Here is a 26,702-nt window from a genome sequence, read left to right on the forward strand (position 1 = left end):
ACCTACGGACCCCTCAAAGAGTTGTTGCAAGGGTTCTTAACGTGCAAAGAGCGTGGCACTCCCTTTACACGAGACATCGGATTTAACGTCCCCATTCTGACCGGACGTGGCTGCAAATTTGTACATCCCGCACAGCCAAACGGACGCTTCACTTTAGCAAAGGTTTTACTGCCGGTCGGAGGAAGACCAATGGTGACCATACTTCTATTCCCCAGTCACCCTTGGGGGGAAATATCAATTGAAATGACTTAACTCAATCATAAGACATATTAAAAAAAAACAAGCAAACATATACTGAACGAACAAATTTGATCCATGACACAATGTAAACACAACACCAATAAAAAAGAGGGAAAAGCTAAACATTATCAGAAAAACAACTTTTACCTTGGACAACATGGCGTTTAATAAAACAACGTACACAGGTAAATATAATAATTCTGTTGTAAGGAGTACATGGAGTACGGAAATATTTTCCACAAAACAAATAAATTTGTTGTTCAAAGTTCGCGAACAGACTTGAAAATTTATCGTCACACTAAACACCCATCAAAGGTGGTATATATTAAAAATAGTGAGACAAGATATAACACAAAATAAGTAAACATTGAATAAAAAAAATGCATTACAAATTGTATCATCAGGTCACATTAACACGAAAGTACGATTTGAGAGTACTCGCAGTTATTGAAAGCTAGTTAAAAGGCAAAAACAAGTAATAATAAAAAATCATGCATCGTAGACTAAAATCAACTAAAACACATCCCAGGGATTTAGTGTTTTAACATCATGGACAGTCAAAGAAGACATGACTTGTGCAATGCCAAAAAAAAAGTATCGACAAACAGTAGGGTAGTTAGGATTTAACCTTATAAAATACATGTAAATGTTAGATATAGATAAAGCAATCTCTATATAGTAAATGAACGTGGATGTGTTTTTATATATCCCCCCTCCCCCCTTCCCCAAAAAAAAACAAAAAACAAAAGCATTTGGAAAGAATACAAATTTAGTTATGTTTTATTATTTAATGCAATATTCCATTTTTTTGGTCTGGAAATTTTAATAAGTTTCTCATAGACTTCTTCTTAGCCCATTGATATATTTTAAAGTACTTACAGCATGCAAATGACAATATCAAAACCAATACAGCTGCTAAGATGCGATATAGATCTACAAAAAATACGAAATGCAGCTGATGAAAGAAAGTGTTTTGCATTTTACGACATTTGTATTGTCGATTTTTAATAAAAGTATAATTTTACTACCAAAGACGGTAATTTTAACTGATAGTTTGGATCATTAGCTATTTTTCAATTGAATATTTTATTAAGTGTCTGTGTTCTATGTAGCAAAAGTTATGATGACAGCAATTCTGGAAAAAAACAACATCAAAGGCATATCATTTACTGATTACGTCCCGCCATTGTGTTATTGTGCTATAGTCATTTTTTTGTATTCTTGTCTTTCATTTTTGCTTAATTTGTGGATGTTTTTATGCCATTTTGTTTTGCTTTTTTAACATATTTGATTGTTTTATAGTGATTAAGGTTTTAACACAATGTTGACTGCTGTACTCTTATTTTTGACATTTTTACGTATTATGTCTGTTTGTTTTGTTCACACATTGTTGTCAATATTATAATGAAATTGTATGCGACTGTCATACAAGTGAGAGGTTTAGCTAGTTATAAAACCAGGTTTAATCCACCATGTTCTATATGAGGAAATGCCTAACATGAGAGTTGTTCTCCATTCGTTTGATTTGTTTAAGCTTTTGATTTGCCATTTGATGAGGGAATTGAATGTTCGGTATTTTTGTTATTTTACTGTTAAGACATTTACATAAAAATAATTTTGAGGACGATCCACATTTTCAGCGAAGATCCTTTTTGTTGATATTTGATAATGCTTACTATATCCTTCATTGGCTCTATCCTTTGAACACCTTTGAGATTCTTCTGATTTTTTTCAGGTCTTCAATCTGTTTGAGTCATGATAAATTTTACTTTGTCAATGTCACAAGGTGACTTTATTTACTCGTTTATGTATAGTTATTTTGATTGGTTGATTCTATTTCAATTTGCAGACCGTCAGTATCTTATGAATATTGTATATTCTGCAAACTTCAGTGTATAATACATGTGCACAATTTACATTTAATTAATTAGGTGGTGACCACTTTTTACTTGGGCATTTACCTGTAAACTCGTCGAACGGTTTGAGTATCACGTGATACCTGTTCTTGATGAGCTGCGTATTCATCATCAGGTAACACCTTAACCAGTAAAGGTGTGGTAGGTGTATATGTGTTTAAAATTTAGTTTGCAATGTGGCGTGGATGCAGTCAGTGGATTTCTGTAATAGTTATCCCATGAGGACGCGGTGTGTCAGTGTTAGATCACCCCAACGGCCGGAGGCCGGAGGGTGATCTTACACTGACAAACCAAGTCCGAATGGGATAACTATTTTACATTCCAGCTGTTCTAGATTATATAAAAAAAACATTTACGCTTCATAACGTCTAGTTTTAGAACGCCGCACAATCATTATAATATACTTTATATATTACTATATAGTATATACCCTTTATGAGCCCCGGGCACAATGTTTAAATACGCTAAATTAACTGAAAGTTTTCATCCAGTCGTCCTGGTGAAGGGGTATGAATCGTGGGTCTATATACTAAAGGTCTTGAGTTCGATTCCCAGCATAGACACTGGATTTTTTCTACATAAATTTTGATAGTTAGTCGTTTCCTGTGAATATTTCTAAGTTTTATTGTGCATTGTACATTCCCGCCAAAATGTTACAGAACAAAGGAAAGCATACAGAACAAAGAAATGCAAGCTAGTGTGATCTGGTAGGGGTGTTCCGGCTTAGATCAACCCTGGTAGAACAAAGGAGCTGGGATGTAAGAAGAAGGATTGAATTTATTCTTATTGTTAATATTTATTCGTGCTAAATGTTCAGTTTTCTGCAACAACGCAAATATATGATATCTATTTACATTTAAATTTCCGACATTGTAATTTTATTAATGAAATAAGTTAATTAATGTTCTATATAATGATAGTTTAGAACGTGTGTATGCTTCCGCCTATAGTAAATAAGCGATTGTTGAAATAGTTAGTATTTTATGTAAATTTGCTTACGATAATGCAATGTTGTATATATCTCCATCAGTATGTAAAGCAATATGCAAAGTATAGACATGAATGTATATTCATCGTTAAAGCTATATAGTGTGTGTGTAGTAATTGAATAATGACATTATACTTTATAGTCAATTATGTGACATGTAACGTAAGGCATTATGCGATATGCCGTAATTATTTTTTGTGTAAAGTAAAGCATCATTTTATGTAACGCAATCTTGTATAGATTGAACGCATGAGTAGTCGTACTAAGTATTCATGATTATTTATGCAACATGTGTAATATATAAGCGTATGCATATATCTTATTAACGTATAGTATATATTTCAATAGGTCCCAGTCATAGGGTTGAGTAGTATGAATTACTAAGTAGTATGTAGTATGAAAATAAACAACCAACTGGTAAAAGTAGTGAGCAGTATGGTATTAAGCAACATTATTGTATGACAATGTAAGCTGTATGAAACTCCGTCGTATATCGTTTTCATATCTCAGCTTCGGACGCAAGAAATTATTAAACGTGTTGTTTTCAATATTTTATACTACTTCTTGCTCGTGCATGTTGCCACTATGCGGACTTCGTTAAGAATGGCCTTAGACAAAAACTGCTTCAAAGGAGTTAAGAGGAAGAAAAATTAACATTTCACAAGTTTTACGATCACCATCACGAATTGGTTGGCCGATACGATGTGTCGGTGTTTCAACTTACAAGCGACATGTCTTTGCGGTGTTAAAATCTTAGATGTCAGTATATTTGTCAAATCTGTAATTTTTCAAATTCTGTCCTATTCCCAATTGTGACCTTTGACTGACTTTAGATTTTCATTGCTGGTGATGCATGAACGGCAGGGGACGCTTACCTTGATTTTTGCATCTGTTAATTTACTAACGGTGCAGACACAATACACAATGCAACGCAACAAAAAACTAGATTGTAATGTCTTCAAATTAATTTATTATGTTAGATTGATATTTTTTTAATCAGGTTTTTACTTACTTGTAGGAACATTGTTTAGGTTGTATCTGTAGTTGTCAAACTCGTTGATCGTTATTGTCCGTGATATATTAAACCTATAAAAATAACGCATAAACATGTTTATTGTCGCATAGTTTTGTACAGATTGAATCAGAAAAATATTTATTAAAATATATAAGTTCGACTCCCTATTTACCGCTAGCAGAATCTGAATTATTTGTTGTCGACGTTACTTATATGAATTACGCAAAAGTTAAAAGTATGAAGCTTTTGAAATTTCATGAACTTTTCGTCGTGAGCATAACTGATACACCTGTATCCATATGGTATTAAGAAATAAAAACTTTGGAATACAATGTCATATTCATTTACGCATCATGACAATTTAAATTTATGTTTTTGTAAAATATATTCAACGTGCTAAACTGAATATATAGATATATGTAGATTAATGTATACAAATAATTGAACAAAACAAAGACATATAATTTGAGATATAAACACTTACCTATCTCCTAAGTTGGGACTTCTTGTCATTGTTATGTCATTATAGCATTTGATATCTGAAAAATATAATTGAGAAGTTTATTCTTCTGATCAAATGTTTTTCACTTCTGTGAGTGGTATACATATGAATATACGGAGCTTTTCCCGTCAGTTGAAATGTTCGGTAACAAGTTAGTTTGCACAATCTCGATAACCAGATATACAAATTCGTTCAATTGTTTTCATTACATAATTAAAGTTTGTTGGTTATAAACATACACGAGGGATTCGTTTTCTTTATATTAAGATGGTATTACTTTACATTTTGTGCAACATGTACATTTTTTAAGAGATAACTATGAAATTATAAATAATGCATCAAACTGAATAACAATCAAGGACCTACCGTTTCCATCTAGTTCCTAATGAAATACCTTATGAATAGTAACAATCAATGTCCAACCGTTTCCATCTAGTTCTCAATGAAATACCTTATCAATAGTAAGAATCAATGTCTCACCGTTTCCATCTAGTTCTCAATGACATACCTTATTAATAGTAACAATCAATGACTCACCGTTTACATCTAGTTCTCAAAGGAATATCTTATCAATAGTAACAATCAATGTCCCACCGTTTCCATCTAGTTCTCAATGCAATACATTATTAATAGTAACAGTCAATGACTCACCGTTACCATCTAGTTCTCAAAGGAATATCTTATCAATAGTAACAATCAATGTCCCACCGTTTCCATCTAGTTCTCAATGACATACCTTATCAATAGTAACAATTAATGACTCACCGTTTCCATCTAGTTCTCAATGAAATACCTTATTAATAGTAACAATCAATGTCCCACCGTTTTCATCTAGTTCTCAATGAAATACCTTATCAATAGTAACAATCAATGACTCACCGTTTCCATCTAGTTCTCAATGAAATAATCTAAATATGCGACAATTACTGACGGGGATTCTGACTTATCCTTATTATTTCGAATATTTCAACTTTTAATAAAAAATCAATTTACTTAAAAAATGAACGTTTGCAATAATTTTTGATAGCAACACAAAAGTGCTGACTACTTGGCTGGAAATATCCTGGGTACTAAATGTCCATCTGCACTGAAATCGACCCAATAGTAGAAAAAAGGCCTTATTATATTAATAATCCTAGCCTTAATCCCTATACTGGTTTTTAAAAAACAGGCTAAAATCTATGTAAAAAAATGTTTGATAATGGTTAGGCTGAACATTTACCGACAAAATGTAATCAGCTGACATAAGAATTTACGATATAAAATATTAATGAATTTTAGTAATAATCTAAATATGAAAAAGTTTTTGTCTGTTGTTAAGTTTTTATAGAAAATTACGATGATAGAATATTGGTCAATGAAATGTTAAACTTAACCCTAAATATAAATCCAATTAAATCTGTTTTGCATCATTAATAGAGAGACGGCTCCATAATTTTGCTACATATTGATAGTATTTAGGCCTAACAAACAGAGAATAGTAATTTACCTTTCAGTTCAACCGTTTCGTTGTATGGATTTATTCCAAGATAGCAGGAGCAATCTTCAGTTGAAGGATTGCAGTAACACTGGTTTTTCGGGTTCCTGACAAACGAATATCCTCTATCGGTATTACAAATACATTTTCTGTCGACCGTAGTGTTGCCGATTTGATACGTCTCTTGACCTAAGCTGCTACATAGTGATTTTTGATAGGTGCAGTCACTGTTCCCAATTGTGTAAAAAATGAAAGGCTGATATCGAGTTGCACTGCATGTTGCTTTGTTTAAGTTCGGCTGAAAGACGTATTTATATCCTGCAAATGTTAAGTAAAGAAAGTGCTTAATAATTTATTAATGGTTTCACCAGGGTTATCTTGCCGCAATAGCCACTTCTTAATAGAGGTACATGGAAATAATTTGATTAAATATATTCACAACAAAATTATTTTAGTTACAATGAAATGCTATAAATAATAAAAAAAGACTAGTATTTTTTTTTAAGAAACGTTCTGTTTAATTGTTTATCAAACATTTTTTTGTATATGAAAATACAGTTATTGTTTGAAATATTACTTACATTTATTTACTCTGATAAAGCTCACAACTAAATAATTTTACATGATATTATTAACAGGACAATTGTTTAGATATTTACAAAAGCTTACCAGGATGTAAAATTCTAGGTTTATTACAAATATCTCTATATACATTTACTCTAAAAGTTACGTTAAATAAGCAAGTATAATTTTCTGGAGGCCTGCACATGGATGTTGCCCGAATAATCCAGTGTCCCTGTGATGGACAAGTGAAGTTGTATGCTTCATTTAAGGATAATATCTACAAAAAAGATATATGCATATTCATCAATAATTTAAGCAAGTGTTCAATCAAAATTGTATTTTGTCAACACAGACGCACATAGTCGAAGGTTTGTGAGCATGTAAACAAACGTATGAAAAACACCAGCCTTAGTATTGTGTATTCCAGACGCGCGTTTAGGCTAAATAAGACTCACCAATTATGTTGGTAGGTCAAATCAAATACGAAGTTCTACGGATAGTGTGTAATAAAACTTTGCTGTTGGAAATTATTTGAAATAAAGGAATATATTTCTCTCATGCAAGAACTGATTCCTTGCCTGGCTTTCGACTATACTTTAAAGGAGAGGCGAAAGATACAGGAGGGACATTCAAACCCATAAGTCGAAAATAAAAAGACAACGCCATGGCTAAAAAAGAAAATAGACCAAGAGACAAACAATAGTACACAAAACACAACATAGAAAACTAAAGACTGAGCAACATGAATCCCACCAAAAACTGGGGGTGATTTCAGGTGGTCCGGAAGGGTAAGCAGATCCTGCTCCACATGGAGCACCCGTTGTGTTGCTCATTTTAGTTCAAATCCGGTTATAAATCTAATTCGGTAGGTCACATTAGTGAAAAGGGGAAAGGATTGTAGTCCCTACATGAGGAACATATCCACTATCATCTGTGAAACGGATATTTCATAAAGGGCAACCAACTTGTGATGGTGTTCATAACATTTACGAAGGGATGATTTTAATTTCACCATTTTGAACTGTTGGATCAATAGTTTCCTTGAGAGCATAAATCCTCTATCAAGAAAATCATAATAGGAAATACAAGCCCTGGAATAGCCCTGGAATATCGTAACAGCTGGGAAATATATACTCTGTATGCAGGGGCTGCTGCAATGCTGTTACATAGAAATGGAAAGGCCACAATTGGGAAGCTGAAATCATCTCTTGTGTCGTAAAGTTTTGTTTTCAACCGACCCTCATTATCAATTTCTATATGGAAGTCAGGATATGAAGCAGACTTAGCTGTATCTGTTGTATTCTGTATTTCTAGTTCGATGGGATGGATGCGTTCATCATAATCACCAAATTTGGAATTATTTAGTGAGAGAATATCATCTATATAGCGGAAAGTAAAGTTAAAAGATACTGCTAACTTCTTATCTTTCTTCCTAAAACGTTCCTGTATAAAGTCAGCCTCATATGAATAAAGAAACAAGTCGGCAAGAAGAGGGGCACAGTTGGTTCCCATGGGAATGCCAATTGCTTGTTGAAAAACAGTCCCTCCAAACGTAACAAATATGTTGTCAATCAAGAAATCAAGCATCTTGATAATGTCAGTTTCAGAGAATTTTTTGTTTGTATCAGAGTGGTTTTTTTTTCCAAAGTATGATTTATCCCTCTCTAAGTCAAGATACTTGTATCTGCTTTGGTTATTCTTTTTTTTTATAATAAGGACCGACTCTTTCAATTTGTCATTTAGTTTGGAATGGAGAATACTTGTGTAAAGTGTAGAACAGTCAAATGTTTTAATACTATTGCAAGATGAAAGAGTCTTAAATTGTACGTACTCTAAACATGCTAAAAGATCTTTGGACTTTTTTAGTATTCACATCTGATTCACGCCACCTCTAAAATAGGCCTCGATTATAACGAAAGAGACGGGTTTCATCGAAATACGCATCTGGTGCAGAAGAATTACTACCGTTAATGTTATTTTATAGCTTTGAATACAGAAAATTAGTGCCAGTTACAGATAAGGAAATCTGATCCAGGGGTAGAAAACACCTTAATGCTTTGAAAACTTTAACATGATTGTATATATAGAAAATTAAAGCAAACCCATCCGAGTTATGAAGAAGAATGACTGACTTTTGAGATTGGATATCGGTAATCTACTGTTGCCTCTTATATGCGTCAATTTCAACTCTTACATAATTTTCTTTGAATCGCTTTTCTGACAGTGAAAGTATTGAAAACAGTAATATTACAAAAATAAAGAACTCCAAGGCAAGTTCAAACACATCAAACGAATGGTTAAACTGACCTAGACTTTTATTTGACATTTATACAAGATTAAATATTTGATACTGAATATGACTGTGTGATATTTCTGGGAATTGATTTGAAATTCAACGATCACATTTCTATTTGTTGTTGTGAATCCTCGGTTCTTTTCAGTTCGTGCAACTGCAGATAAATGACGAAAACTACGGAATAGATTGCCAAACAAACTTTTGTCTGATGATGTAATGGCCACAAATAAATTGAATGGGACATTTTGATTGACTCTATCATGCTAAATACCATATGATCTTTAACGGTGTTCATAAGTAGTTGTCCAGAAAACAGTGCAGCTGAAGTTACAATACCATCACGTCATTTGACAATATTGTCCCGGTATAAAGTTAGTGAAATAGAAGAAGTTAAATCTTTCAATAAGTGAATTATTAAGTTTACGATCAGACCGAGTTTAAAATTTGGGACTTTATTGTGGCCTAAAACTGGTTATAATTCAATTACTTATTTTTTGGATACATTTTAGTTTAATACGGACAATACAATTCTTGGAGGAGAATCTACGAAGCACTGGTGGTATATAAAAATATCTGACGATAAAGTCTTTAAAATGGATACTTATTCTGTAAATCCTAGAAGTTAAACCTTTGCGAAAGAGAGATGAAAGATACCAAAGGGATATCCAAAATTATAAGTCGAAAACAAATTAACAATGTCAGAGCAAAAAAACAAACTAACAATGTCAGAGCAAAAAAACAAACTAACAATGTCAGAGCAAAAAAACAAACTAACAATGTCAGAGCAAAAAAACAAACTAACAATGTCAGAGCAAAAAAACAAACTAACAATGTCAGAGCAAAAAAACAAACTAACAATGTCAGAGCAAAAAAACAAACTAACAATGTCAGAGCAAAAAAACAAACTAACAATGTCAGAGCAATAAAACAAACTAACAATGTCAGAGCAAAACAACAAACTAACAATGTCAGAGCAAAAAACAAACTAACAATGTCAGAGCAAAAAACAAATTAACAATGTCAGAGCAAAAAAACAAACTAACAATGTCAGAGCAAAAAAACAAACTAACAATGTCAGAGCAAAAAACAAACTAACAATGTCAGAGCAAAAACAAACTAACAATGTCAAACCAAAAAACAAACTAACAATGTCAGACCGAAAAACAAACTAACAATGTCAGAGCAAAAAACAAACTAACAATGTCAGAGCAAAAAACAAAACAAAAAACGACGAAAGGACGAACAATAGTACACAACATAGGTAACTAAAGACTGAGCAACACGAACCCCACTAAAAACCGAAAATTGGGCGTTCGTTTTGCTGTGAGGGATATATAAATACACAGCCATGTCCGGTCAAGGCTTTATTACCGGGTTTGTACTAACATGAGCAACGCGACGGGTGCCACATGTGGAGCAGGATCTGCTTACCCTTCCGGAGCACCTGAGATCACCCCCAGTGTTTGGTGGGGTTCGTGTTATTCAGTCTTTAGTTTTATATGTTGTGTTTTGTGTACTATTGTTTTCTGTTGGTCTTTTTCTTTTTTAGCCATGGCGTTGTCTTTTTATTTTCGACTTATGGGTTTGAATATTCCTTTGGTATCTTTCGCCCCTCTTCTGTCCCTATTTAATAAATCTTCTTTTCCAGTGGCTTCCAAATTTCCGCCTATAATACCAGTCTATTATTATAGGATATACCTTTTGCATTCAAAACTAATTTGTTCTCGTCCTGACCAGAATGAAATATTTGCCATTGAACGTAAGGCAAACAACAATCCATCATTATTCCGTTCAACGCATATGCTTATATGGTGTGTTGCGATGAGCATTTGTTAGGAATCAGGTGTTAATTGATTGAGTGTTGGTTGATTAACGTCCAGTGGCAAATATTTCATGCATATTCAGGACGAGAACAATTTAACAATAAACACAATAGGTAGGTTCTGTAAAAGGGGTGTCCGAGATTAAGGTCGGAGAAATTTAGACTGCCACGGGAAATGAGGGTATATTGGATAGGAACAGAAATTTAGCCTTGCAACAGGTCACCTACAGACCCCTCAAAGAGTCTCTTTACACCAGGCATCGGTTTTAACGTCCACATTCTGACCGGACGTGGCTGCATATTTGTACATCCCGCACAGCCAAACGGACGCCCCACTTTGGCAAGGATTTTACTGCCGGTCGGAGGAAGACCAATGGTGACCATACTTCTATTCCCCAGTCACCCCTAGAGTGAATCAGGTGTTGAACAAGAGGGTCCCTTTTCTTATCTTTAAAACGAGTAACAACATATTAATTATATATAACGCTGTTTTTGAAATAGATAATTTCTATGTTATTCTCTTTTTCTGTTCATTAATCAAAAGATTAAAACGATTATTGTTACTTTTTTGATTGTGTCCTATGCCGTCTTGTGACAGTTTAACCTTCTACTGTATATATTGATAATTTGTTTCGTCCTGAAAATGTATAAAATATTTGTCATTTGACGTAAAGCAAACAACAATCCTTGATGAAGTAAGACTGTTTGTGAACACGGGTATATATCCATAGGACAAACTGCCACGCTCGCACTGTCATGTATTCGCCTTAAATAAATCGTGAAAAACAACATAACGGACATGTGTTATAAAATTTCAAGTTGACTTGATGGTAAATTACTTTAAACTTTACTTTAAACTAAATCTTATTCTGAGATGCACTGTTTTCACACTTTACATTTGTGTGATTAGGAAACCATAAAATAGGGTTAAATCTGTTACTATTTGGAATATGATTCAAAAGGTTTACCACTATTTAAGGCCAGTTTGTGTAATAACATTCATCTTACATAGTCCATCAGAATTATTTGCCGTATACGTTATTTCCTTCAAGTTATCTAACATATATCTCGATGTGCCCAGTGGTTGACTAAATGCTTGTATTGTTTTTGCACGCTTCAGTACGACAGTACATGTAAAATTTATTTGCCAGATTTATTTTATTGATAATACTCCAAGGCTTTGTTCTTCAATTCACAATTTCGTCGTGATCGTCAGTTTTCATAGAAGTCCCCACAAACCGGTTCATGTGGCCATCTTAAACTTGAAGTGAGTTGAGAGTGTTTTTGCTCCGTGTGAAAGGCCTCACTGTAATTTTGAGATTAAGAACAGCAATAAAGGCGCTTTGTCATTGCTTTTTGTGTTTTTTGCTGTGTCATCGATGGATTACCCCAATATCCTTTCTTTTCTATTACATTACAAAGAACATGTGTACTAGGTTTAATAATGATGTGACAATTGTATGGTAAACTTTCTTAACCGTACTCATTACCCGAAACAAGAAGGAGATACAGAAAAGAAAACAGAGGTGTCAGATTTAAATCATACATACATGAAGGACAATCACTAGGATGAACATGTCCATGATTTCGTTCTTCGTTTATAATCTATGCCATCTAAAAAAATAAATATTAAACAAATATAAGGTAAATTTATTAGACCATAAACTGTACATTACAATGCTTAATAACCCAACCTTTGGCTTTATAATATTGTATATTCTAAATGCAACGTTGGTCAATGTCAAGATGTTTGTTATTTTTATTTCCTAGTAAATATATCTTCAAGTTATTATAATCAAGAAGTCAGATGTCCTTAATTCTAAACATACATGTCTACATCAGTTAATGATGAGAGGAATAGAAAGTATTCTGTAAAACTACTAAAAATTGAACAGTCATAGGTAAATAGGAAGACTTCGATAACATTATTGTGTAAAATAGTGTAAAATTTGATTAGGCATTAAATACACACGAATTATAGAGCCTCTGACTTATGTTTGAAATTTAATAATACCAAACCTTAATTTTCCAGGAGACCAATGTAAACAGTGAAACGCGCTAAAATTTGTGTTATCACACATACAAGGTGGCAAAGGGAATGCATACATACACCGGATTGAGTATGGATGATAAATTACATATTAATATCAGAAACATCAAATAACATGTTGAAACTATTTGATGTAGAATACTTTTAGTGCTCATTACTCCTAAATATCAACACTAACGAAGATACACGGACGCTAGCGAAATTCACTAAATGGTGTTATCATCAGCACTAAATATGTTATTTTCCCTCTTTTTTTTTTATTTGATATTGTAGAAAAAAGTAAGATGATAATCTCCTTTCTTCATACTGGATACCAAAACTTAACAAAACGTAATTAATTATGGAGAACGGTACATAATCGGATCCTTTAGATGTGTTATCTTTCCCCAATTGTTTACTACCATTCGTTCTACAGTAGGCTGTCTGGAGAGTTGTAGAATCTTATACATTTTGTTCAAATGGTAAATTTGTGTAAACAAATGATCAGGATATTTTGATATTTTTTACATTGACTCTTGTTTGGTATTCGAATTTTCTGACTACTAACTGCTTCGTACAAGTACCCTTTGAAAAAGAGAGGTTTGGCTGTGTTTATATACGCTTAAAGATGTGAAATATAGGACATGCAAATATTTTATTAGAGAATTACTGGACAAAGTTACATATTATAGCATACGATATGTTTACATATGGCATTTAACTTTGTAACCTTCAATTCCCATCTCAAACATTAAGTCCGTCTGATAATTTTTTTCTTTTTCAATTAACTGCTTCTCCGTCAAATTGTCAACGGGAACTCATTTGCAACAATCAACATTTTTGGTGTATTTAAAAAAAATGACATATCAGGATTGTCAATAGACGCTATACACGTTCCAAAGGTTGGCCAGGTATGACGAACATAACCGGTTTAAAAAAAAAACGCATTTAAAAGATTACTCTTTGCCATAGTATTAATAGACTTCTACCATAACAAAAGAAGTGGTGAAATGTGATCTCTTCATTAAGTCGATTTGGAAGTTGTATAGTTCTTTATGTACATGTTTTGTATTTCTTAAAATACGTATATGTCTTTAATGCATTAAGAAAACATATCATGTCCTTTTTTTGTCATTTTAACAAAAGCACAACGATCTTAATTTACGAATATGATCATGTTTTAGAATTTTACACAAATGATAATGTGATCATACGAAAACAAGTTTGAAGACAAAATTATGGATTTATAAATGACAAACATCTTAAATATAATCATAATTTATATATAACCTATAATTGTTTTCAACGTTTACAACTTGTGTTACAAATATTGAGATTTATTCTGGAAGCATATTTCCAATTGCAACATTTCAACTACTGTTCATTTACGGTTTTATATGTAACATTGTTCTATTTTTATTTTATAGAATTTACCACAATTTTATACAAAAACTACTCCAACAAAATTATGAGGGAGAACGATAAAAAAATTACGGTCACAAATCACGAACTGAATGACCGAGACGATGCGTCGGTGTTTCAATACTCTAGCGACATGTTGCGCGGTCTGAGATCTTTAAAAATCAGAATTAACGTCTAAACTGTAATTTTACAGGTTGAGTCCTCATCGATTGTGACATTTAGGCGAGTGTAGGTTCGTATAGCAGGTAACACTATCAGTCGACGCACTTTCTTCATTACATTTGAAGAGAATGCGATTCCCGAAGTGTTAATTTGCTAACTTGATTTTTCTCATTTTAACATGGTTAATCAATTCACGAGATTTGAAGATCGGAAAAAAAAACTGTAGTCTTTAATGCATAGATCGTTTATGATTGAACACGTATCTGGTTGTGATGCTGTTTCATTGGCATTTACCAAATTTATCATGTTTTTCATGTTAATTTTTCTTTATAAAACGAGTAAATAGATTATGAAAAAATCATTTAATCTTTGAATCCAGAGCCCACTTCCTTTTACTGATATTTTAAATTTTTGAACAAAAGAAAGCCTTAGAATAAATGTTTATTTAATTCTAGTATTTAGCCTCCAATAAAGAGGACGGGTGCACATTCTCGCTTATTGAACGATTTAAACAAAAGGATAGTAAGTGTACACCAAGCCGTAATATATATTAATGACGTCGCCAGAAAATTTATTGTTTTTTTTTTTTCATTATATAATTAATATCAATTTCATTAGCATCATGCGATTTGTTAGTTATTTAAAAACCTAACATTAATTTACCCAAAATCACAAATATTATTATTAAAATAAACGCTATCACTACTGTCTTTTATTTCTAATCATCAGTATTTTTCCCCTTATCATTTTAAAATATTCAACGACTCACATCTTAAACGTGAGAACAGTCATGTTTGCTTAATTTTTTTATCGTGTAGCTTTTACAAATGTTAGCACTATTTGTAATAATGTGAATACCTTGCATAGAGAGTTTAACTGTGCTCACTGGGTTTTGATATATTTTAGGCTGACCTGAGGACATTTACAATCAAATAAAATTGTCTGTTGTTTGTGGTTACATTTATAAGATAATAAAATTAGGGTTTAAGATTGATAAAACGTAGAATGACAATGTTAAATAAACCTAATAACCTTACCTGAAACTTCTTGATTTAGAGTCAAATAAGACAAAGTGGATGAAATGGATGTTTAACGATGTCCATTATAAGTTATTGACTTGAAAGTACAGAGTGTCCATTGTGCAATATCGTCACATATTTATCATTGTAGTGAAATGTTATTTGATGTAACTTCCCTTTAAACACAACGGATTCCGCATTTTAGAATAAAAATGATATTTTGTGATAATTGGTTGTATTTTAAACCACAATTTAAACAGGATACCTGATAGTTTTCAATAGAAAAATGACAGACCATGCAAATAATATTTGAACTAAAGTAGAAGCCTGGTATTTAACATTGACCTAAATTAGAATTGTAAAAATGTAGTTTAACAGCTCGAATAAAGGTATTGAATTTAAACTTGATAAAAATTGATTTATTAAGACGACTTGACGAATTGTATAGATCTTTATGTATACGTCTTGTATTTGTTGAAGTAGTTATATGTTTTCAATGCAACCCGAATGCTTGAATATGATCACGTTTTAGAATTTTCCACAAATGTGATCATACGAAAACAAGTTTGAAGACAAAATTATGAATTAATAAATGACAAAGATTTTGATAAAATCGTAATTTATAAAAAAAAAAACCTATAATTGTTTTCAACGTTTACAACTTGTATTTCAGATATTGACATTTATTGTGGAAGCATGTTTACAAATGCATAATTTCCTTTACCGTGCAATTACGATTTTATATGTAAACATTGTACAATTTTAATTTTGTAGATTTTACCTAATTTTATACAAAAACTGCTCCAACAGAATTACGAGGAAGAACGATTGAAATTTTACTGTCACATTCACGAATTGAATGACCGATAAGATACGTCGGTGTCTCAATACTCTAACGACATGCTGCGCGGTCTAAGTTCTTTAGATAGCAGAACAATTATATGTACTGTAATTTTACAGGATGTGATCCTGTAGTTTGTGCCAATTCGAGTGCTTGTAGATTGGCATAGCGGGTATGTTTGCTTTGAAAATGGCGCTTGTCTGTCGACGCACATGGTTTCGTTCAATTTAAAGTTCTTGCGATTCCCGTAAGTTTTGTTTGCTGTCATGATATGTCTCCTTTCACTAATTTACGAGATTTGAACATCGAAAAACTACTGTTGTCATTAACTCACAGATTTATATATGAATGAAATCGTATCTGGCTGTGATGCTGTTTTATTGGCATTTACCCAAGTTATCATGGTTTTCACGTTGATTTAATTTTATAAAACAAGTACTTAAATTACGATAACAATTTCCACTCTTTGTATTTCTTTCACTGATATTTCTCAGTCAGTAAAAAAATCAGTATTCTAAATTTTATAACAAGGGAAATCCGTTGAAAACAAGTTTATCTTAATAATAGTAATTATAAATATAAAGAGGACAGGTACATAGTATCTCTTAACAAACGATTTAAACAAAATAAAAAATGTATCAGTAAAACATTATCGGTTTTTGTTGCACATTCGATTAGTCGTTATTAGCAAATTTTACATCATAAATTCTCAAAATCACAAATATTTTCTCCCTTGTCATTCTTAAAGAATAAACGACTCACATCTTTCAAGTGACAACGGTAAGCCATATTTGTTATTTAATGGACCAGGTGTAGTTTTTAAACAATATTTGAAATTATGTGAATACATTGCAAAGAGTTGAATTGTCTTTACTTGGTTTCGACATATTTAAGACTAACCTGAGGACATTAACAATGAAATCAATTTGTGAAGATTGAGTTAACATGTTAAGTGAAATCGTGTAATTGTATTTTGTTTGTGCTTAAATTTTCAGATATTAAAATCATTTTTTTTTTAAGATTGATAACACGTAGGATGACAAGATACACTAAACTAATTATGCTTACCTGAAACTACTTGATCCATTTACAAATGTAAATAAAACATAGATGATAAAATGAATGCTGTATGTTGTACATTTTAAGTTATTGGCTTGCAAGTACAGAGTGTTTATTGTGCAATGTCATCACATATTCGTTATTGTTGTGAAATGTTATTTGATAAAAGTTCCATTTTAACACAACGGATACTGTATTTAAACTTAACAGTGATATTTGTTATTCATTTGGACACAACACACCCCAATGTTTATAATTGCTTTATGTATATGTGTGTACCTTATATTGTGACATATTTTAAATAACTTGTTGTATTTAAAATAAACATTTAAACAGAATTTTTTTCAATAGTAAACTGGCAGACCATGCAAATGATTTTTGAACTAAAGCTTGAAGTCTTGTATTTAACATTGACCTGAATAATAATTGTTAATTTGTAGTTTAACAATTCGAGTTAAGGTACTGAATTTAAACTTTAAAAAATGTTTAAAATATCGTGTTCAGTATTTTTTTTATTTAAGTAAACTTTTGAATGATAATGTTCATTATTTATAATCCAAACAAAGGAGTACTGACCTCGCATGTTCAACACAGATCATGTTCTATTTTGTGTAAAATAAATGAATTTTCTATTTAAAATGTGTTCAAAACTACAGTACTCAAAATCAGAAAACAAATTTTGAATAAGAAGTGACTAAAGTTTGCCAACAGGAATACAGACATACCTTTGATCACAGATACAGTACTTGATTTTAGTAGTAACAGTCTACTGACAAAAATGTTATATAAACAGTCGTTTTTACGAAATTTAAACATCGGATAAATACTGTCGTCATTTATCCATAGATACTTATTCATGATAGAAATTGAATCATAAGTTATTAAACGGAAACGAAATAAAGTGCCAGTTTTAAATAAAGACCATAACTCCTGAACGGTACAAATCAAAATCGGATATATCAAACTTGACCTCCATTTTTGTCATCAGTATCAACATATCACCATTTGATAAGCATTGGTTGAACGGTTTATAAGCCATTGCACGGACACTGTTCGCAGTCGCCAGTTTCTAATAGATCAAGGGACATACGGTAACTCCTGAACAGTAAAAGTGAAAATCGTCCAAAATTTGAAAAACCATTGGTTGAACGGTTCATCAAGTTATTGTACGGAAAGTGTTGGAAGCCGTCCACCCGTTTTTCTCTCCTAAAACCCCCATTTTAACTTTGGTTTTTGAGATAGATAAAAGGTAGAATGACCATGTTTATTAAACTAAATATGCTTACCTGAAACTATTTCATCCAGAGTTGAATACGACAAAGATGATGAAATGAATGCTTTATGTTATCCGTTATAAGTTATTGACTTGAAAGTACAGAGTGTCCATTGTGCAATATCATCACATATTCAGCATTTTAGTGAAATGTTATTTGTCTTAAATTCCATTTTATCCCAACGGATTCCGCATTTGAACTTAAATATGACACTTTACGATCCATGTGGACAAACTCCAATATTTATAATTGTATTATATATACGTGTATCTTATATAACGACATATTAAAATAGGTGGTTGTATTTGAAATCAGACTTTAAACAGGATACCTGATATTTTTCAATAGAAAACTGACAGACCATGCAAATGATATTTCAACTAAAGTTTGAAATCTGGTATTTAACATTGACCTAAATTAAAATTGAAATTTGTTTTTTTAACAATTCAAATTGATGTACTTTAAACTTTTAAAATCGTCCAGATGCTTTGATTTTTTTCATTTAAGGAAACTTTTGAATGAAAGAATACGGAACAATGATGTTCATCATTTATAATCCCATCAAAAAAGAAATGACCTCACATGTTGAAAACATATCATGTTATAGTCAGGCATGGGGTAATCGTAATCAGTAGTCGTAATCAGCTGTATTCAATTACATTTTGCAGTGTAATCACATGTAATCAGTAATCATGCTTTTGCTGATTACAAGTAATCGTAATGTAATCTATTACAATGCAAAAAACAGGTGTAATCATGATTACTTTAAGATTACTTTTTGATTACATTCTAATGAATACTTGCTGATTACAAATTTTATTGTTTTTTTTTTATATACAAGCATAAATTTAAAAAATCCTCAAACTAATAATCCCTATGATTGATCAGGGTTTAAATTAATCGATCCTATTAAATATTTGATAATTTCAGTTTTAGTATATTCATACTTAAGGGTATGTAGAGTGTAAATTTTTTGGCTTTTTTTTTTACAGTATACTACATGAATTTACCTTTCCAAAAGTTTCATTTTGAGATTGAGTCCTTGTGATATAAGATGTCTGGGTTTTTTTTGTTCCCTTGGGTTGCAAAAAATTCTTTGACTGTTAATGTTAAGTGCATATTTTTCTCTTCATATTGACTTTGATGGTCATCTTTAAATGATAATGAAATTTAATAACAACTATGTTTTCACAAATATAACAAAAATTCCATATTTTTTATCAAGTGTTTTCTTAATATGTTTGTATAGAAATATAAGTTTTACAATCAAGTATATAATAAGAAATAAATTGTATACACATTTATTGATTATTCCAATCAAAACAATTCATTTTAAGAACCCAACCTCGCCTTTTGTTTGTTATAAAATTTGAAGTAGTGATTAACACATGTAAAAACACATTGAGTGTCAACTATATCCACACAGACAAAAAGACTACTTGATCATTAAATGATCACTATTTGTTTATTTCTTTTTCTTAATCAGTGTTAATTAAAAATATTTTTTTTGAATTTGGGTTAAAATCTAATAAAAAAACCAATGTTATTCCTTTATCAGAGAAAGCACAGAGACATTTATATTCAAAGTAAATATGTCAAATAAAAATTATGTCATCAAACAATACAAATATTACACTGCTCCTTTTCTAAGTTCTCGTAAATAACATGTTTATATTTAAAATATTAAAACACTATTTTTCACTTGGATTATCTTTTTTATGTGAGGATCAAGTATTTAAAAAAATTCTTTTCAATACTAATGTATACATAAGTAATCTAAAGTTATCATGATCAAAGACAAGTAATCTAATGTAATCAATTACATTTGAATTTAGGTGTGATTGTAATGTAATCGATTACTTCAAATTAGTAAAGTAATTGTAATGTAATCGATTACATTTTATAGTAATCGACATATCCCTGGTTATAGATTGTTTTAAAATAGATGAATTTCTTTTTAAAATGTCGGGAAAATGGAGACAATGACCATTTCAACTTAACTTCAGCCTGGTCTATGTTGACAAATGGTGAGTTTCACTTTATAGCTTTTTGTTGGAGTTAATTGATGGTATACCAAATCAACTCAAAGTCTGGTAAGTCGTGAAAAAACAAAAACAAATAACATAAACTTAACTTCAGCCCGGTACAGACACTGGTCACATTAACTTAACTTCAGCCTGGTACAGACACTGATCACATTAACTTAACTTCAGCCCGGTAGAGACACAGATCACATTAACTTAACATCAGCCCGGTCGAGACACTGATCACATTGACTTAACCTCAGCCCGGTAGAGACAATGATCACATTAACTTAACCTCAGCCCGGTAGAGACACTGATCACATTGACTTAACCTCAGCCCGGTAGAGACACTGATCACATTGACTTAACCTCAGCCCAGTAGAAACACTGATCAAATTGACTTAACCTCAGCCCAGTAGAGACACTGATCATATTAACTTAACCTCAGCCCGGTAGAGACACTGATCACATTGACTTGACCTCAACCCGGTTGAGACACTGATCACATTAACTTAACTTCAGCCCGGTTGAGACACTGATCACATGACCTTAACCTCAGCCCGGTCAAGACACTGATCACATTAACTTAACCTCATCCCAGTAGAGACACTGATCACATTGATTTAACCTCAGCCCAGTAGAGACACTAATCACATTGACTTAACCTCAGCTCTGTAGAGACACTGATCACATTGACTTAACTTCAGCCCGGTCAAGACACTGATCACATTACATTAACTAAACTTTAGCCCGGTAGAGACACTGATCACACTGACTTAACCTCAGCCCGATAGAGACACTGATCACATTGACTTAACTTCAGCCCGGTAGAGACACTGATCACATTGACTTAACCTCAGCCCGGTAGAGACACTGATCACATTAACTTAACCTCAGCCCGGTAGAGACACTGGTCACATTAACTTAACCTCAGCCCGGTAAAGACACTGATCACATTAACTTAACCTCGGCCCGGTAGAGACACTGATCACATTAACTTAACCGCAGGCCGGTCAAGACACTGATCATATTAACTTAACCTTATCCCAGTAGAGACACCGATCACATTGACTTAACCTCAGCCCGTTAGAGACACTGATCACATTAACTTAACTTCTAGCCTGGTTGAGACACTCATCACATTAATTTAACCTCAGCCCGTTCAAGACACTGATCACATTAACCTAACCCCAGCCCGGTAGAGACACTGATCACATTAACTTAACTCTAGCACGGTAGAGACACTTATCACAATGACTTAACCTCAGCCCGGTAGAGACGCTGATCACATTAACTTAAGCTCAGGCCGGTTCAGACACTGACCACATTAACTTTACCTCAGCTCTGTAGAGACACTGATCACATTGACTTAACTTCAGCCCGGTCAATACACTGATCACATTACATTAACTTAACTTTAGCCCGGTAAAGACACTGATCATATTGAATTTACCTCAGCCCGGTAGAGACACTGATCATATTGACTTAACCTCAGCCCGGTAGAGACACTGATCACATTGACTTAACCTCAGCCCGGTAGAGACACTGATCACATTAACTTAACCTCAGCCCGGTAGAGACACTGGTCACATAAACTTAACCTCAGCCCGGTAAAGACACTGATCACATTAACTTAACCTCGGCCCGGTAGAGACACTGATCACATTAACTTAACCTCAGCCCGGTAGAGACACTGATCACATTAACTTAACCTCAGCTTGGTAGAGACACTGGTCACATTAACTTAACCTCAGCCCGGTAGAGACACTGGTCACATTAACTTAACCTCCGCCCGGTTAAGACACTGATCACATTAACTTAACCTCAGCCCGGTAGAGACACAGATCATATTAACTTAACCTCAGCCCGGTTGAGACATTGATCACATTAATTTAACATCAGCCCGGTTGAGACATTGATCACATTGACTACACCTCAGCCCGGTAGAGACACTGATCACATTAACTTAACCTCAGCCCGGTTGAGTCTCTGATCACATTATTTTAACCTCAGCCTGGTAGAAACACTGGTCACATTAACTTAACCTCAGACCGGTAAAGACACTGATCTCATTAACTTAACCTCAGACCGGTAGAGACACTTATCACATTGACTTAACCTCAGCCCGGTTGAGACATTGATCACAATAACTTAACCTCAGGCCGGTCAAGACACTGATCACATTAACTTAACCTCAGCCCGGTAGAGACACGGATCACATTGACTTAACCTCAGCCCGGTAGAGACACTGATCACATTAACTTAACTTCAGCATGGTAGAGACACTGATCACATTAACTTAACCTCAGCCCGGTAGAGACGCTGATCACATTAACTTAACCTCAGGTCGGTTCAGACACTGACCACATTAACTTAACTTCAGCTCTTTTTGCAGTGTAATCACATGTAATCAGTAATCATGCTTTTGCTGATTACAAGTAATCGTAATGTTATCTATTACAATGCAAAAAACAGGTGTAATCATGATTACTTTAAGATTACTTTTTTATTACATTCTAATGAATACTTGCTGATTACAAATTTTATTTATGAAAATTTTTTTTTTTTTATATACAAGCATAAATTTAAAAAATCCTCAAACTAATAATCCCTATGATTGATCATGGTTCAAATTAATCGATCCTATTGAATATCTGATAATTTCAGTTTCAGTATACTCATACTTAAGGGTATGTAGGGTGTAAATGTGTGGCTTTTTTTTTTAACAGTATACTACATGAATTTACCTTTCCAAAAGTTTCATTTTGAGATTGAGTCCTTGTGTTATAAGATGTCTGGTTTCTTTGGTTGTTCCCTTGGGTTGCAAACAATTCTTAGACTTAATGTTAAGTGCATATTTTTCTCTTCATATTGACTTTGATGGTCATCTTTAAATGATAATGAAATTTAGAAACAACTATGTTTTTACAAATATAACAAAAATTCCATATTTTTTATCAAGTGTTTTCTTAATATGTTTGTATAGAAATATAAGTTTTACAATCAAGTATATAATAAGAAATAAATTGTATACACATTTATTGATTATTCCAATCAAAACAATTCATTTTAAGAACCCAACCTCGCCTATTGTTTGTTATAAAATTTGAAGTAGTGATTAACACCTGTAAAAACACATTGAGTGTCAACTATATCCACACAGACAAAAAGACTACTTGATCATTAAATGATCACTATTTGTTTATTTCTTTTTCTTAATCAGTGTTAATTAAAAATATTTTTTTGAATTTGGGTTAAAATCTAATAAAAAAAACCAATGTTATTCCTTTATCAGAGAAAGCACAGAGACATTTATATTCAAAGTAAAAATGTCAAATAAAAATTATGTCATCAAACAATACAAATATTACACTGCTCCTTTTCTAAGTTCTCGTAAATAACATGTTTATATTTAAAATATTAAAACACCATTTTTCACTTGGATTATCTTTTTTATGTGAGGATCAAGTATTTAAAAAATTTCTTTTCAATACTAATGTATACATAAGTAATCTAAAGTAATCATGATCAAAGACAAGTAATCTAATGTAATAAATTACATTTGAATTTAGGTGTGATTGTAATGTAATCGATTACTTCAAATAAGTAAAGTAATTGTAAAGTAATCGATTACATTTTATAGTAATCGACCCATCCCTGGTTATAGATTTTTTTAAAATAGATGAATTTCTTTTGAAAATGTCGGGAAAATGGAGACAATGACCATTTCAACTTAACTTCAGCCTGGTCTATGTTGAAAAATGGTGAGTTTCACTTTATAGCTTTTTGTTGGAGTTAATTGATAGTATACCAAATCAACTCAAAGTCTGGTAAGTCGTGAAAAAAAAGAAACAAATAACATTAACTTAACCTCAGCCCGGTAGAGACACAGATCACATTAACTCATTACATATTAAAACTTAAAAATTATCGGGTTTTTAATTTTAGTATGGTGTACATAGATATTAGAAGATGTGGTATGAGTGCCAATGAGACAACTCTCCATCCAAGTCACAATTTGTAAAAGTACACCATTACAGGTCAAAGAACGGTCTTATCGAGCTCTCAATTTGTGTAAAACTATTCATCGATAGGGACAAAAAGAACAAAATTTTTATGCCGTTGTATAATTTTCAAACAAAATGGAAAATATTGGTGCATTTTTTTGTATTTGACCAAAAATTTTCAAATTTTAAACATAAATTTCTTCATTTTTGTGTAACATTTCCATCCTGAGGTATAAAAAGTACTCAATTATCAGGCAAGCACAAGAATATTAATAAAAAAAAGAATTATAGTCACTTTTTATTGTTATCGACATAAATATTAGTAACCGTAGACTTATAGAGCTCTCAATTTGAGTAAATCTATTCATCCTTTTGGACAAAAAGAACAGAATCTTAATGCCAGTGTATAATATTCTTACAAAATGGAAAATATTGGCACCTTTTTTTTTATTTAACAAAAAATTTTGCAATTTGAAACTTAAATTTCTTCAGTTTTATGTCTGACAATCCATCCTGATGTATAAAAAGTACTCAATTATCAGGCAAGTACAAGAACATTGATAAAAAAAGACAAATTATACCCACCCGGCACGCAACGTCATTTCAACGTTGAAATGTGGTTGAAATTTTGTCATGATGTTGCTTCAACGTTGTAACAGCAACGTCGAAGTTATGTTGCAGAAATTAAGTTGTTTCAACGTTGAATTTTAGTTGAATTTTTAATGTTGAAGTTAGGTTGAAATAAATATGTTGTTTCAACGTTTAATGTTAATTGATATGTCGACGATGGGAGTTCGTCGAAAAAAAAGATGTAAAAAATTATTCACCATCAGTGTTTAAGGGGAATCATGATAGTTGTACATTGTTTGTTGTTGCAGCAACAAAAGTTCACAAATAAGGATTTTGCTATGGAAAAATTGTAATGAAGGTTGCCTTTTTTTTTTTTTGTACAATATCTAGAAAAATCAGGAATTTCCTAGAAATATAAGCTCAAACCGACGTCTAACCGGGACGTTTATTTAAATCATAAAAGTATACAAAAATATAAGTTTTCATTCATCGAAATATGCTACTAACTAATTTGTCATTATCTGGAAATATTTTAATCATAGATAAGACACAGCATGTGAAGAAAGTGCGGCATATACACAGCAGATACACGAGGATTAGCACTCCCAGTAATCTATTGATAAAATTATCAAGTGACATGATGCTGATTAATGTATAACCGCACGTGTGTGACTGCCTTTTTCACACGCGGCAGCGATCATCAAGTGTTATACAAACACAGGAGACTGTACAATTTTCCTGGACAATATTTAGGACCGTTTTCAGCAAAGAATAATTCATAGAAATGTAAGTGTTTCTTTAAATTATTATCCGTTGCTGTATTAATTGTCTTTCAATGCTTGTGTGATGTTAACATTGGGAGATTATAAATGCACAAACCTCGAGGCACAAACGTGTAATATTTTGAAAATCTCGCTGTATTGTATGTTGTACAGATATATTTACTGACTTCAGTGTGTCCATCGTCTTTTTTGTTGTACGTTCCAATTTATGACTGCAATTCTATATAAATATGTACTATAATCTGGAAACAGCATACTCAGCCTACATGATCCTACATACAGTTTATTTTAGTTCTTTACTGCTGATTTGTTAAAGACAAGGAACTTTTGCAAAGTAAGATTATCAACTCCCCCTTTTTTATCTAAAATTTGAACCCGTCATCCACTATCACATTATTTTAATTATTGTCAACTATGCTCTGAAATTGTAAATGATTTCTTTTTATTCTTCAATCGAATTTTACAAATTTGAAATATTGCTTGGCGATGATGATCGATGTTATTCTTATTTTTTGCTCAGGTATTAGAGACAGAACAGTAACTTAGGAAAGGGACGGATCAGTAACTTAGGATAAAAGTAATAGCTGTCAAGGTATGTATTTAATCTTAAATTTTTAACATCTTTATAATCAATAATCAGTATGTATGTTGGATTGCCTGTGTTGTTTGTGTGAACTTTGTGATTTGAATTGA

At 32.3% G+C, this 26,702-nt stretch overlaps 2 protein-coding genes across 2 annotated transcripts in view; both read right to left on the bottom strand.

Annotated features, from left to right (window-relative positions):
• Window positions 1-26,702, bottom strand: part of LOC127703885 (uncharacterized) — a 177,001-nt gene that overhangs the window by 71,292 nt on the left and 79,007 nt on the right. The gene's annotated exons all lie outside the window — the stretch shown is intronic.
• On the bottom strand, window positions 1,183-6,975 carry LOC127703887 (uncharacterized). The gene is made up of 5 exons (XM_052207956.1): window positions 6,808-6,975; window positions 6,151-6,456; window positions 4,644-4,698; window positions 4,157-4,230; window positions 1,183-1,375 (listed from the first exon to the last, which is right to left on the bottom strand). Exons 1-5 carry the CDS (start codon window positions 6,905-6,907, stop codon window positions 1,359-1,361), a joined length of 552 nt encoding a protein of 183 aa, XP_052063916.1. The 5' UTR covers window positions 6,908-6,975; the 3' UTR covers window positions 1,183-1,358.

Source organism: Mytilus californianus, unplaced genomic scaffold, assembly GCF_021869535.1.
Source record: "Mytilus californianus isolate M0D057914Y unplaced genomic scaffold, xbMytCali1.0.p SCAF_54, whole genome shotgun sequence".
NCBI classification, from domain to species: domain Eukaryota; kingdom Metazoa; phylum Mollusca; class Bivalvia; order Mytilida; family Mytilidae; genus Mytilus; species Mytilus californianus.

Bases quoted from the DNA above. Each gene is read 5' to 3' on its own strand.
- LOC127703887 (XM_052207956.1), bottom strand. From the start codon at position 6,907: ATGTGCAGGCCTCCAGAAAATTATACTTGCTTATTTAACGTAACTTTT. The intron at 6,457-6,807 runs GTAAGCTTTTGT...TAACATTTGCAG, and splicing joins ACCTAGAATTTTACATCCTG to GATATAAATACGTCTTTCAG. The intron at 4,231-4,643 runs GTAAGTGTTTAT...TTATTTTTATAG, and splicing joins AGTCCCAACTTAGGAGATAG to GTTTAATATATCACGGACAA.